The following is a 12,006-nucleotide window of genomic DNA, read 5'->3' on the forward strand; positions in this document are numbered from 1 at the left end:
TTTAACAAATTAGGGGCTGGGTGCTGTGGCTCACGCCTATAATCCCAGCACTTTGGGAGGCCAGGAGTTCTAGACTAGCCTGGCCAAAATGGCAAAACCCCGTCTCCACTCAAAATAAAAAAATTAGCCGGGTGTGGTGGCAGACACCTGTATTCCCAGCTACTCAGAAGGCTGAGACACAAGAATCGCTGGAACCCCGGAGGCAGAGGTTGTAGTGAGCTGAGATTGCACCACTGCATTCCAACCTGGGCGACAGAGTAAGACTCCATCTCAAAACACACACAAATTAGGCCAAAACCATAAGCAAAAAGCAAAGAAAAACTCTTCTAAAATGGCCACTGTGATTTCTGTGGCTTGTTTCATACACACACACACACACATATATATATATATATATTTTTTTTTTTTTTTTTTTTTTGAGACAGTCTTGCTCTGTTGCTCAGGCTGGAATGCAGTGGTGTGATCTTGGTTTACTGCAGCTTTGACCTCCCAGGCTCAAGCAATCCGCCCTCCTACAAAGTAGCTGGGACAACAGGCATGCACTACCACACCTGGATTCCTCCTCGTCCCGAGGCAGAGTCTTGCTCTGTCACCCATGCTGGAGTACAGTGGCGCGATCTCTGCTCACTGCAACCTCCGCCTCCCAAGTTCAAGCAGTTCTCCTGCCTCAGCCTCCCGAGTAGCTAGGATTACAGGCACCCGCTACCACACCCAGCTAATTTTTGTATTTTTAGTACAGACAGGGTTTCACCGTGTTGGCCAGGCTGGTCTCGAACTCCTTACCTCGTGATCCACCCGCCTTGGCCTCCCAAAGTGCTGGGATTACAGGCGTGAGCCACCGCACCCAGCCTTTTTTTTTTTTTTTTTTTTAAAGATGGAATCTCTCTCACTCACTCTGTTGCCAAGGACGGACTGTAATGGTGCGATCTCAGCTCACTGCAACCTCCACCTCCCGGGTTCAAGCGATTCTCCTGCCTCAGCCCCCCAAGTAGCTGGGATTACAGGCATGTGCCACCAGGTCCGGCTAATTTCTGTATTTTTAGTTGAGATGGGGTTTCACCACGTTGGCCAGCCTGGTCTGGAACTCCTGACCTCAAGCGATCCACCCACCTCGGCCTCCCAAAGTGCTGAGATTACAGGTGTAAGCCACCACGCCCGGCCTGTCATCTTCTCGATATATCAAAATAGAGTGCAGTGGCTACTGCTGCTGGTCATGTGGGTGTGCAGAATGGTACCCCATAAAACACAATGGGTGCTACTGGAAAGCAGAGGGTGCACTGGGACACAGCCTACTCATGTTCCTTTTGCCTTTCTAGGCCTAGAGTCCCTACGGGACAGTGCCCATTCCACGCCAGTGCGTTCCACTTCCCATGGGGACACCTTCCTGCCTCACGTGAGAAGCAGCCGGACAGATAGCAATGAGCGAGTAGCTGTGATTGCAGACGAGGCCTACAGCCCTGCAGACAGCGTGCTGCCCACCCCTGTGGCTGAGCACAGCCTGGAGCTGATGTTGCTTTCCCGGCAGATCAATGGAGCCACCTGCAGCATCGAGGAGGAGAAGGAATCTGAAGCCAGCACCCCAACTGCTACAGAGGTGGAGGCCCTTGGGGAAGAGCTGAGGGCCCTGTGTCAGGGGCACAGCGGGCCCGAGGAGGAACAGGTGAATAAGTTTGTTCTAAGTGTCCTCCGTTTGCTCCTTGTGACCATGGGACTCCTCTTTGTGTTGCTCCTCCTCCTGATCATCCTTACTGAGTCTGACCTTGACATTGCCTTTTTCCGCGATATCCGCCAGACCCCCGAGTTTGAACAATTCCACTATCAATACTTTTGTCCCCTCAGGCGATGGTTTGCCTGCAAAATCCGCTCAGTGGTGAGCCTGCTCATTGACACCTGAGAAGGCATGACTCCTCCCCAAAAACTAGCCAGGTGGACCAAGGAGCCCGGCTACCCATTCCCAGGAATGGGACCCATCGCGGAACCATCGGCACATATACCAAGTCCTCCTCTCATGACTCAAAGTCCACTGCAGCCTAGGAGGGTGTTTCCCAGAGGAAGAAAGGGATAGGCTCACGCCCTGTGTAAACAAACTGGGAAAACTCATTTTCTTCAGAAGTTATTTCAAGAAAGGCTCAGCGACTCTGTTTCTCATCTTTCCAATTTGCAGGATAATTTTTGGTTTTGAATTTTGATTTTTCATAGATGTGTATTATTTTGAAGTATCAAAAATAATTTATTTTACTATTACTGATTATTGCAGTAGTGTCACCTAGCAGAGGGGACACTAGTTGAAGACTAGAGAGCTGCTGTCCTCTGTATTCTGCAGGAGCTTTTCCTGCTGGTGCCACTGGGTTCCAGTAGACTCGACTCATCACTGCAGCCTCAGCAGGGCAGGCCAGGGATCTGGACAATGGGGACTGTTTTTTGTTTTTTTGTTTTTTTTTTGCCAGCCAGAACTTTTAAAAAAGTAAACATCCCTGTAGAATGATTAAATGGAAAGTTGCTTCTTATGATGGTCTGAGTTGGATTTTCTTTTCCTTTTGTTTTTTCAAATCTGAGCAGAGTGGGCATCTGAAGGGACCACCACTACAGCAGCAGCAGCAGCAGGGGTGGGGTAAGTCTGTGTCCCCTTAGTCTAGAGCCTAGTGGGCATCACCATAGTTTTGTATAATGAAACTAGACTTAACATGATTTTTTTTTCTGAAGAACCTCAAGACTTTTATAGTGCTCCAGGGGCGTTAAACGAATTCAGTGGTACCAGATAGTTCCGTCAGAAATGTTGGACAAAGTGTAGTTAAGAGAAAGCAGTTACCTGAGAGACTGTTGAGATTTGGAGAGCAGTGCTTATTTTATATACACCCCCCTGACCCAAAGACTATTTCAATTTATATTTTAACAACGAAATGTTATTTTCTTAACAATTCATATTTTGTTTTTACTTTATGGATTAAGAAAATAGAGCCTGATGAACTAAACGATGCAAGAAAGAAACTGATCCCGAGAATGAAAAGCTTCAGAAAATAGAATTCCAAGATCAACAGCCTTAGAAGGGACCAGGAAAAGAATCTTTTAAAATAGGATTCCTAAGAGATGCCTACAAAACACAGAATGTGACCGTGGCAGAGACCAACACTTAGATGTAGAAATGCTGCCCCCTAGGGTCATCCTCTGCATAAATTCTAGGAAAGCATCACCATCCTTACAGAGGGAAGTCCTGGAAGCACGCAGAAGCACAGGCATATGAAGGGCGAGTGTGGGATCCTAGGCCCAAGCTCTTCAACTCTAAAACCAATCACACACAAGATCCTGTTTTCATCTCAGGGAAAGATTTCTAAGTCATCTGGGGCTTGAGGGCTTATTTAACGATGGTCAATGGACATATTCCTGGACCCACACAAAAGTAGAACAGCTGCTGATAACCCTAATTGGACAGCCCCAAATGCAGAACAGAACGAGTCACTTGTAGACTTGACCTCCCCTGTTTTGTCCCCTGAGATGGTAGAACCAGGTCCATGTTTAGAATATGACAACTGTGGAATAATTGGGGTTCTTAGGGAGAGATCTGCATAATTTTAAAGACATCCTTTCATCTAGACCAGAGGTCAATAAACTTATGTAAAGTGCTACACAGTAAATATTTTGGTTTAGCACGCCATACTCCGTCACAACTGCTCAATTCTGCCATCACAGCACAAAAACAACCATAGATAATTTGTAAATGAAGGAACATGGCTGTGTTCCAATAAAACTTTATGAAAACAGTGAACTGAATTTGGCCTACAGGCCATAATATGCCAATCCTGCTCCAGACAATAAAACTGATCCTTACCAGTATGTTAGCAGAAGAGGGTCAGTCAGCTGTTTCCATGCCTGACATGTATCAAAGATCTGGGACCTCTTCCCAGTGGAGGCACCAGGGTTGCTTGTTTAAAGGGTGCTTGAACAACTAACCAGCAAAGAGATGTCTGATGCCAAATGGGCAAGATCAAATACTGTAATGCTAAAACACAGCTGGAATCTAAGAAGGGAAGAGAGCTTCTCTGACCATTTTCATACCAGCAACAATTTAGCAGAATTATAAACATCTATTTATCGAGTGACAATACAAACCGAAGGAGATCCTAGTAGAGATTAGGGATCAGTTAAAATCAACTAGCCACTGCCACTTGTCATCTACATAGCAAAGGCTTTATTTAGCACAGGACTAACGGGAAAAGTAGACCCAGAGATGAAAAGGCTGTCAGGAGACAGGGGGCTGGTGTCCACCTGGATATCTACTGTCTTATGCAACATAGAAGATTAACTTTTAGTGTAGTGCTCCTACCTCAGTTTGTAGAATCTGGTGTTTCTATGCAGTGAGTGATAGCCTCAACTCTGACCTTTCATATTCACATTAGAGACAGATGCAGTATTCCATATCCTATTATGTTCCTTGTGTCTAGAGTTCTAACAGTACAGTAGTCTATGCCATTTCTAACAGCTAAATTTTGCTCTCTAAACAGAAAATTTAGGGTTGTTTTTTTCCAGGGCTCATCCCAGAAAATATGGATAGAAAAGTTTCCTTCAGTTTGCTTTTCAAATAGTGCTTGAATAATAAACCTCCTTTGATTGGTGACTAGTCTTTTTTGGTGTATCTCCACATTAAAAATTGTTCAAGTTTTTAACCTGGTTATACTGTGTTCTAACATGTCTCTCATTTTCTCTCAAAATTATTTTATCTCATTGTAGAAAAAGCAATGGTTTTCATAGCTTCATCTATCAGGAAATAAAACTCTTACTAAAGAATAGCATACTGCATCTTTAAGCAGCAGAGGGTGAACTACCTGCAAATGTGAATTTCTTAGATTCATTTAAAAATATATAGTTGTTAACCTTCCGTGTGCCAAAAACTCTTAAGTTACATTTTCCTTCAAAGCAATGTACTTTTTTTCTACATATGCAGTATGTAGTTAGCATAAAATCATTGGTGCCATGAAGATTATTTTTAAACTTAAATAAATATTTAAATATCATAGAAGAGTGGGCTCTTTCTTTAATAATATCCTGTCTTACTTTTCCTCCCTTAAAGTTACTAACAGATAAAGGATACCGGTGGGATTTACACAGCTGACTACTATTCACTTGGATCATATAATTATTTTGCTTGTATCCACCTATTATCCTTGTCCTTACCCCCAAATAAATACTGTTAGAAACTGAGAAGTGGCCAGGCGCAGTGGGTCACGCCTGTAATCCCAGCACTTTGGGAGGCCAAGTCGGGAGGATCACAAGGTCAGGAGTTCAAGACCAGCCTGACCAACATGGTGAAATCCCCATCTCCACTAAAAATACAAAAATTAGCCGAGTGTGGTGGCGGGCGCCTGTAATCCCAGCTACTCAGGAGGCTGAGGCAGGAGAATCGCTTGAACCTGGGAGGCAGAGGTTGCAGTGAGCTGAGATCACACCACTATACTCCAGCCTGGGTGACAGAGGTTGCAGTGAGCTGAGATCACACCACTATACTCCAGCCTGGGTGACAGAGCAAGACTCCATCTCAAAAAAAAAAAAAAAAAAAAAAAAAAAAAACTGAGAAGCTATAAATGTAATAATTTTAAAGTGAATTGGACATTTTTCTGGTGAGGAAAACCAAGAAGGCTAAGTGATTTTCCCAAGATTACATAGTGGTACAGTCCAAACTAGAACCCAGATGGTCCACCTTCTGGTCTGGTGTTCTTACTCAAGCCTGGAGTAAGTGGGAGCACAGAAAATACTTTCTAAGAAGGAACTACAATGATACAATGATACCACCACCACATATTTACAAAATATATCCCTATAGCATTATCTCATCTGATTATGTAACCATCACTCTGTGGCTACAGAATTGGAAATGGTCTTCTAAATTCCATGAGGATAAGAGGTAACAATGGGGGCTTGGTCCACTGTGCTAGCTTCTTACCTAATCTTTGTCTTCTCAATTCTGCCTGCCCTCCACTCTCCCATTTCTGTTGCCAGATCAAACACCAATCAGGCTATGTTACCTCCAAATTTCAGAGGTACCCACTACCTATAAAATGCTATCCAGCACCCTATCCCCAGCGGAATTTTTTGTATGTTTTTATGACATAAGATTTTGCTTGAAGTGATCCAAAGAGTAAAAAGCACAAGAAACACTGGATCTGGGTGGCTTCCCATGGCTCTGCCGATTCACAGCAGCCTCCCTTCTGCTGACAGCTTATCAAGAACTGCCTGTGCACACACCCCGGTAGGACTCTAGTCCCCACTCCCTCTACTTTGGGTTCCTCTAGCACAATCTAGCTCCCCTGCACCTGAACACACTTTTGGTTTTAGCTCATGAACAGGCTTCCTCTTCAGACCCCTATGACCTGCTGATGGAATGGAGTAAAACAAGCAAAGCACACTTTTAATAAATTTCCTCTTGCCCAGTTTCCATTGTGGGGAAAATGTATCATAAAATGTTTTGTTCTTCAGCTCTGTGTAATTGTACTAAATGTTATCTTCCTCATAAATTCTACCTTTTCATTTGAAAATCCAAATATTTACAGCCAAATGAGTCAAAATACAATCTGCTGTCTTGGTATTTCTAGCCATCAACACCCTACTAAAAAGCAGGGGGAAATGTACTAAGTCAGAAAGGACCGCCCAAAAGGGCATCGAAGTTTTTGGAATATGAAGTTAGAGGGCATATATTTCCTCTTCTCAGTTTGATTCAGACGGCATGTGTGTCTTCTCCCCCACTCTACCCCATGTACTGTACATTGGCTGAAAGGATTTAAATCCTTGTATCCATAGCCCTAAGGCTCCCTGTTTTCCTGGAGAACTCCCCTTGCAAAATCTTCTTGGTGGAAAGGAAGCTCAAAGACCAGAATACTAAAATAGGACTTAAACAACTCAGATTCTGTTAATTCCTAATCATTTGTGGTCTCTCCTAGTCTGACCAAGTCTCTGACAACCAAAAATAAGAATTGTCTGCTCCTTCCTTAAAAGTTACATAATAAAAGGCTGAGTATCTTAAAAAAAAAAAAAAAAAAAAAAAAACAACTCAAGCGGAATTCAGAGCTTAAGAGATATCATAAAGGCCAAACTTACAGAAAAGGCTTATCCCGAAGGAGGCAATCATAATACACACATAATTATAGAAGCCACACAGCTGTAGGCAAGTCTGTGGGAGAAGTACCTTTCACTACAGATTACAGTGTAAGAATGTCCCAAAGGAGACAATTTTCTTTTATGTGCTGTCTAGATTTAAACAATTACTCCATTAAAAAGTTTATCACCAATAAAAAAAAAGTCCCTACTCATTCTCCTTCCTTCCTCATTGCCTGAAGATATAACTCTATTAAGTGTAATTGAATATAAATAGCACTGTTTATGAAGCTACAATGGCAAAAGAAACCACAAAAGTGAGAAACATCAAGAATTTGCTAACATCTATTGAAGAGGCCAGGCAATTACTGCCAAGTATTCAAAGCTTAAATGATGGTACTAATTTGATTGAGAGTAGTTTTCAGCATCTTTAAAAACAAAAACAATTCCCATAGAACTAACCACTCTAGAACCCATGAGATTAATTGGTATAGAAATGAAAAAGGGAGCCTAAAGCCTTTACAATGTTTCCTGAACAGTTTAATTATAACTCAACCTCACCTAGCTTTTCTTTCCCTTTATAAATTAACATTGCCATCTCACTTGTCAATTCCTCTGTTTATATCAACTAGAAAAAAGAGAACTATTGCTTATAAATACCTAAACCTATTAAAAAACTAAACCTTTTTACACTTAGATTACAGAGAATAAAATTATTTAGAAATTGGTTTTCAAGGAAATTGTATATCACTATATTTCTCTGATATACAATTATGGGAAAATATTTCCTCTTAGAATTCAAACATATTGCCAAAGCCATTTACAAGTCTTTCAGTATTTGGCAATGAAGAATAATGAAAAAAGTTGGATGGATGTCACACAGTAATATGAGTAACTGATTTGGCAGCTCCCCTCCCAACAACAAACACATTGAAATTACCGTAACTTCTGAAAAGAAAACATTTTGATAAAATACCAAAAGCGGTGACTATTTCATAGTATTTCCCCCAAGTACGAGTAAGAATGAAGGTATTCACTTAACAGGCTATTGAATTTCCTTTGGACAGTTGAAAGATCGGGACAGGTAAGCCTGGGGCCTTCTTCATTCTAAGCAGTAGCTTTAACTTCTTTATCCATTACCCATGGTACTACAGTAATAAAATATATATATATATTTTTTTACATCAGAATATACATAAACATATATACCTACAAATATATATGCATATGTAACTAAGTTTTACCAAATAATACTTACTCAAATATATTTTCTGTTCTTTACAAATTCTTTCCTTTTCATTTTTTTCAACACCAGTCATTGTCATTCAACCGATTTCATGTGAAGAGCAAAAATCCAGTCTGAAAAACACAGGTCTGAGGCAATCTTATACTGGAATGCCAGGACCAGGGCAGATCCCAACCCTGTGCTTGGGAGTCCTGCCTGTGTCTCAGGAGCCATCTAGAGGAAAGGGAAAGGAAAGTACAGACAGACCCAGACCCCGCCCTGGGTAAACCAAAGCTGCTCAGCAATTATCTTGGCATTTCACATAAGACTTAACCTACAGGCAGGGGGCAAAAAAAGTTCTCAGTTAAAAAAAATCAAGTTTCAAAATCACTGAGTTAGATTACCTTTCCGGGTCCCCTTCTAGTGTGTGAGTCTAGAAATAAGTATTCATTCCAAACTATAAAATAAGCCACAAATCACTATAGAATCAAAACTGTATCATTAGATCACAAAAACTTTAATAGTCAAAGCTTTGTCATTTATAATGTTAGAATTTCTCAACATACTCTCTTGATTAAAAGTTCTGATGGCCAGGCACAGTGGCTCACGCCTGTAATTTCAGCACTTTTGGAGGCCGAGGCGGGTAGATCACCTGAGGTCAGGAGTTCAAGACCAGCCTGGCCAACATGGCGAAACCCCATCTCTACTAAAAATACAAAAAATAGCCAGGTGTGGTGGCAGTTGCCTGTAATCATCCCAGCTACTTAGGAGGCTGAGGCAGGAGAATCGCTTGAACCTGGGAGGCGGAGGTTGCGGTGAGCCAAGATTGCGCTATTGCACTCCAGCCTGGGCAACAAGAGCAAAACTCCGTCTCAAAAAAAAAAAAAAAGTCCTGAAGGCACCTCAGCCTCCCCTCAAATTCCCTCCCCGTCCCGCAGAAGCAATCCTCCAAGACTTCTCCCTTACTAAAAGTACACTCTTCTTATAGTCTTATTAATAAAACAATGTTATATTTGCTAAATGTAACATTACCAAATAACACACTAAGGCACGCCAATTACTAGGCTCCTTAGACAGTGGTCAATTTGAACATATTGATGTTCCTAAACCAAAAACTCAGCAGCTTTTTTCATTCATAAAAACATGTATCTTCCCGCTGGAATTACCTCCAGCCAAAATATACCGAGTTGGGTGCATGGCATTGATGGAACACACAGAGACAAGGCATTCTCCACCAAACGAATGCACCCTCTTTCCTGTCTCATGGAAGACTTCTACCCGTCGTGGATGGGCCATGCTGCCAACTATGACACAGTCTTCTTGTTTAGGATCCCACATGGCTTGGAACCTGGTCAGCCATCGCCCAGTGAAAGTGTTGTGCCTAGTGAGGAAAACAATATATTTTTTAAATGAAGTAAGGTTAAATAAGGTAGCATTGGGCAGAGGGTAAAGACGGCATTGCTCCTAAATGCTAGTTTTCTCTGCCAAGTTTCTTCTCATTAAGCTACTGAGTTACCACCACCAACCTTATCTCATCCTCTCTACAGGACTGAACCTCTGGACAGAGACGATATCCTCCTCATCTAAAAATCTCCCAAAATAAAACATATGGAGCCCTTTATAGTCCTCAAAAGAAAAAACAGAAGTACTGCCCTTTTAGTCTCTTTGCCTTAATATCACTAACAATCCTTTTTCATTAAAGTATGGACTATAGAGAAACACATTTCCCACTGCCACTTAAATGACCCCATCATTAATGAAAATTCTTACCCCCTAGAATAGTCACCCTACATAAATTTTTTAAAAATATACATAATATGGCAGGGCACAGTGGCCCAAGCCTGTCATCCTAGCACTTTGGGAGGCCAAGGCAGGTGGATCACCTGAGGTCAGGAGTTCGAGACCAGCCTGTCCAACACGGCGAAACCCAGTCTACTAAAAACACAAAAATTGGCCAGGCACAGTGGCTCACACCTGTAATCCCAGCACTTTGGGAGGCCAAGAGGGTGGATCATTCAGGGTCAGGAGTTCGAGACAGCCTGGCCAACGTGGTGAAACCCCGTCTCTACTAAAAATAGGAAAATTAGCTGGCCATGGTGGCGGGTGCCTGTAATCCCAGCTCCTAGGGAGGCTGAGGCCGGAGAATCACTTGAACCCAGGAGATGCAGGCTACAGTGAGCCGAGATTGCACCACTGCATTCCAGCCTGGGCAACAGAGTGAGACTGTGTCTCAAAAAATAATAAAAATAAAAATACAAAAATTAGCCAGGCATGGTGGTGCTTGCCTGTAATCCCAGCTACTGGGGAGGCCAAGGCAGGAGAATCGCTTGAACCCAGGAGATGGAGGCTACAGTGAGTTGAGACTGCACCACTGCATTCCAGCCTGGGCAACAGAGTGAGATTTTGTCTCAAAAAAATAAAAATACAAATACAAAAATTAGCCAGGCATGGTGGCGCTTGCCTGTAATCCCAGCTACTGGGGAGGCTGACGCAGAAGAATTGCTTGAACCCGGGAGGTGGAGGTTGCAGCGAGCTGAGATTGTGCCACTGCACTCCAGCCTCGGTGTCAGAGGGAGACTCTATTTCAAAAAATAAAAATTAAAAACTAAAATAAATATACATAATACTGGCTGGGCGCAGTGGCTCACGCCTATAATCTCAGCACTTTGTGGGGCTGAGGCAGGTGGAACATCTGAGGTCAGGAGTTCGAGACCAGCCTGACCAACATGGTGAAATTCCATCTCCACTACAAATAGGAAAGTTAGCCAGGCATTGTGGCTCATGCCTGTAATCCAGCTACTCAGGAGGCTGAGGCACCAGAACTGCTTGAACCCAGGAGGCGGAGGTTGCAGTGAGCCCAGATCATGCCACTGCACTCCAGCTTGGGCAACAAGAGCAAGACTCCGTTTAAAAAAAAAAAGAAAACAAATAATTAAAAAATGGGCAAAGGATCTGAATACACACTTCTCAAAAGACAACATACAAATGGCCAATTATGTGAAAATACATTCAGTATCACTAATCATCAGTGAAATGCAAGTTAAAACCACAATGAGATATCACCTTACATCTAGTAGAATGGCCATTATGAAAACAACAAAAGATAGCAAGTATTGGTAAAGATATGGAGAAGAAGCACCCTTTGTACATTGTTGGTGGAAATGTAAATTGGTGCAGCCATAATGGAAAACAGTATAGAGGTTCCTCAAAAAAGTAACAATGGAACTACCATATGATCCAGTAATCCCACTACTGGGAATATATCCAAAGGAAATGAACTATCTATGAGATACCTGTACTACCACGTTCACTGTCACATCTAAGATATGGAATCAATCAATCAATGGATAAATGAATAAAGAAAATGTAGTATATACACATAATGGAATACTATTCCACTTAAAACAAGAAAATCCTGTCATGGATGAACCTGGAGACATTATGTTAAGTAAAATAAGCCAGGTACAGAAAGACAAATACCACATCACCTCACTCATATGGGGAATTTTAAAAAGCTGAGGCTGGTTCAAAGGTAGTGACTTATCTTAATTGATTGTTCATAGTCAGTTACAGATAAAACTCTTTGTTCTACTCTTTCCCACCTTCTCACTACTACACTTAACTAGTCTAAAAAAAAATAATAAATAAAAAATAACAAAGTAGGCCGGGCGCGGTGGCTCACGCTTGTAATCCCAGCA

At 42.2% G+C, this 12,006-nt stretch overlaps 2 protein-coding genes across 14 annotated transcripts in view; one reads left to right on the forward strand and one right to left on the reverse strand.

Moving 5' to 3' along the window:
- The window catches only part of FRMD5 (FERM domain containing 5), a 347,144-nt gene extending 342,130 nt beyond the window's left edge, over positions 1-5,014 (forward strand). For 4 of the 11 annotated variants that reach the window (XM_063639508.1, XM_063639510.1, XM_063639509.1 and 1 more), the window contains one exon: positions 1,317-5,014. In XM_063639508.1, coding sequence (XP_063495578.1) covers positions 1,317-1,894 — 578 coding nt within the window. In that variant the 3' untranslated portion in view covers positions 1,895-5,014. The remainder of the gene's footprint in view (positions 1-1,316) is intronic. The other 7 variants (XM_063639512.1, XM_055276846.2, XM_055276843.2 and 4 more) reach the window with 3 other exon arrangements.
- A 3,790-nt stretch (positions 5,015-8,804) lies between these two features.
- WDR76 (WD repeat domain 76) overlaps positions 8,805-12,006 on the reverse strand; it is a 47,874-nt gene continuing 44,672 nt past the window's right edge. For all 3 annotated transcript variants that reach the window (XM_055276837.2, XM_055276839.2, XM_063639496.1), the window contains exon 13: positions 8,805-9,689. In XM_055276837.2, the coding sequence (XP_055132812.1) occupies positions 9,425-9,689 (265 nt within the window). In that variant the 3' untranslated portion in view covers positions 8,805-9,424. The remainder of the gene's footprint in view (positions 9,690-12,006) is intronic.

The sequence above is a fragment of the Symphalangus syndactylus genome, chromosome 5 (genome assembly GCF_028878055.3).
Source record: "Symphalangus syndactylus isolate Jambi chromosome 5, NHGRI_mSymSyn1-v2.1_pri, whole genome shotgun sequence".
NCBI classification, from domain to species: Eukaryota; Metazoa; Chordata; class Mammalia; order Primates; family Hylobatidae; genus Symphalangus; species Symphalangus syndactylus.